Raw genomic sequence first — 785 nt, 5'->3', positions numbered from 1 at the left:
CCAGACCTGCCATGGTGGCTGCGGTACATCCAGCGCGACCCCCACCAGCCAGGATACCTCTATGGTTGCCCCATGGCCACCGAGCTTGGCACCCACACCATCGAGGTAGATGCCCCTACTCCCGGCCCTGTGCTGAGGTGGTCATGGGGAGCAGAGTTGGCATCTTTGGGGTGTTCCCTATGTTGGCAGGTCCTGGCATACAACCGGCTCACCTATGAGACGGTGGCACAGCGCCTCGTCATCACCGTCATCCCCGCTTCAAGGGCTGCACCCCCGAAACCGCACTGGGATGCCCCGGCATGGGTGGTCCCCATGGGTGCCACATGTCCCCACAGGTGGGGAGCCACTGTTCCAAGGTGAGTTCCTGGTGGGGAACAGGAATGTGGAGGAGCTGCTGCCCACAGCCGCACGGGACATCTTCCTGCAGGCCACAGCAGGAGTCTGGGAGCAGGATGACCTCCATGTCATCAATGTCACCTCGGCCCTGGACCGCGGCGGCCGTGTCCCGCTGCCCATTGAGGGGCGCAAGGAGGGGTATGAACAGCACTGGGGGTGCTCCCAGGCAGACCCCAGCCTCCGTGCGTTGGTTTGGTTTTGCCCCACAGGGTCTATGTGTCAGTGGGGTCCCGCGGACCCTTCTCAGGGTGCCTGACATCGGCCACCTCGGCGCAGAGCCACTTCCTCTGCAGCCTGGGTCAGCAGCCCCTCGCCTCCTGCTATGACACCTTCGCCCCCCACTTCTCCATCCGCTGGTGCAACCCCACCCTGGTAAGACCCCCGTCCCC

The 785-nt window shown here is 64.5% G+C and overlaps 1 protein-coding gene across 1 annotated transcript in view; it reads left to right on the top strand.

Annotated features, from left to right (window-relative positions):
- Positions 1–3: 3 nt before the first annotated feature.
- Positions 4–785, top strand: part of LOC104404327 (alpha-sarcoglycan-like) — a gene marked incomplete at its 5' end in the record, with an annotated part of 1,211 nt that continues 429 nt past the window's right edge. The window contains 2 exons of the mRNA XM_010012734.1: positions 4–124; positions 336–534. Coding sequence (XP_010011036.1) covers positions 4–124; positions 336–534 — 320 coding nt within the window. The remainder of the gene's footprint in view (positions 125–335; positions 535–785) is intronic.

This window comes from Nestor notabilis, unplaced genomic scaffold, assembly GCF_000696875.1.
Source record: "Nestor notabilis isolate BGI_N333 unplaced genomic scaffold, ASM69687v1 scaffold25510, whole genome shotgun sequence".
In the NCBI taxonomy this organism is placed as follows: domain Eukaryota; kingdom Metazoa; phylum Chordata; class Aves; order Psittaciformes; family Psittacidae; genus Nestor; species Nestor notabilis.
The sequence above is the reverse complement of the archived record's forward strand: the minus strand, read 5'-3'. Positions and strand labels throughout refer to the sequence as shown.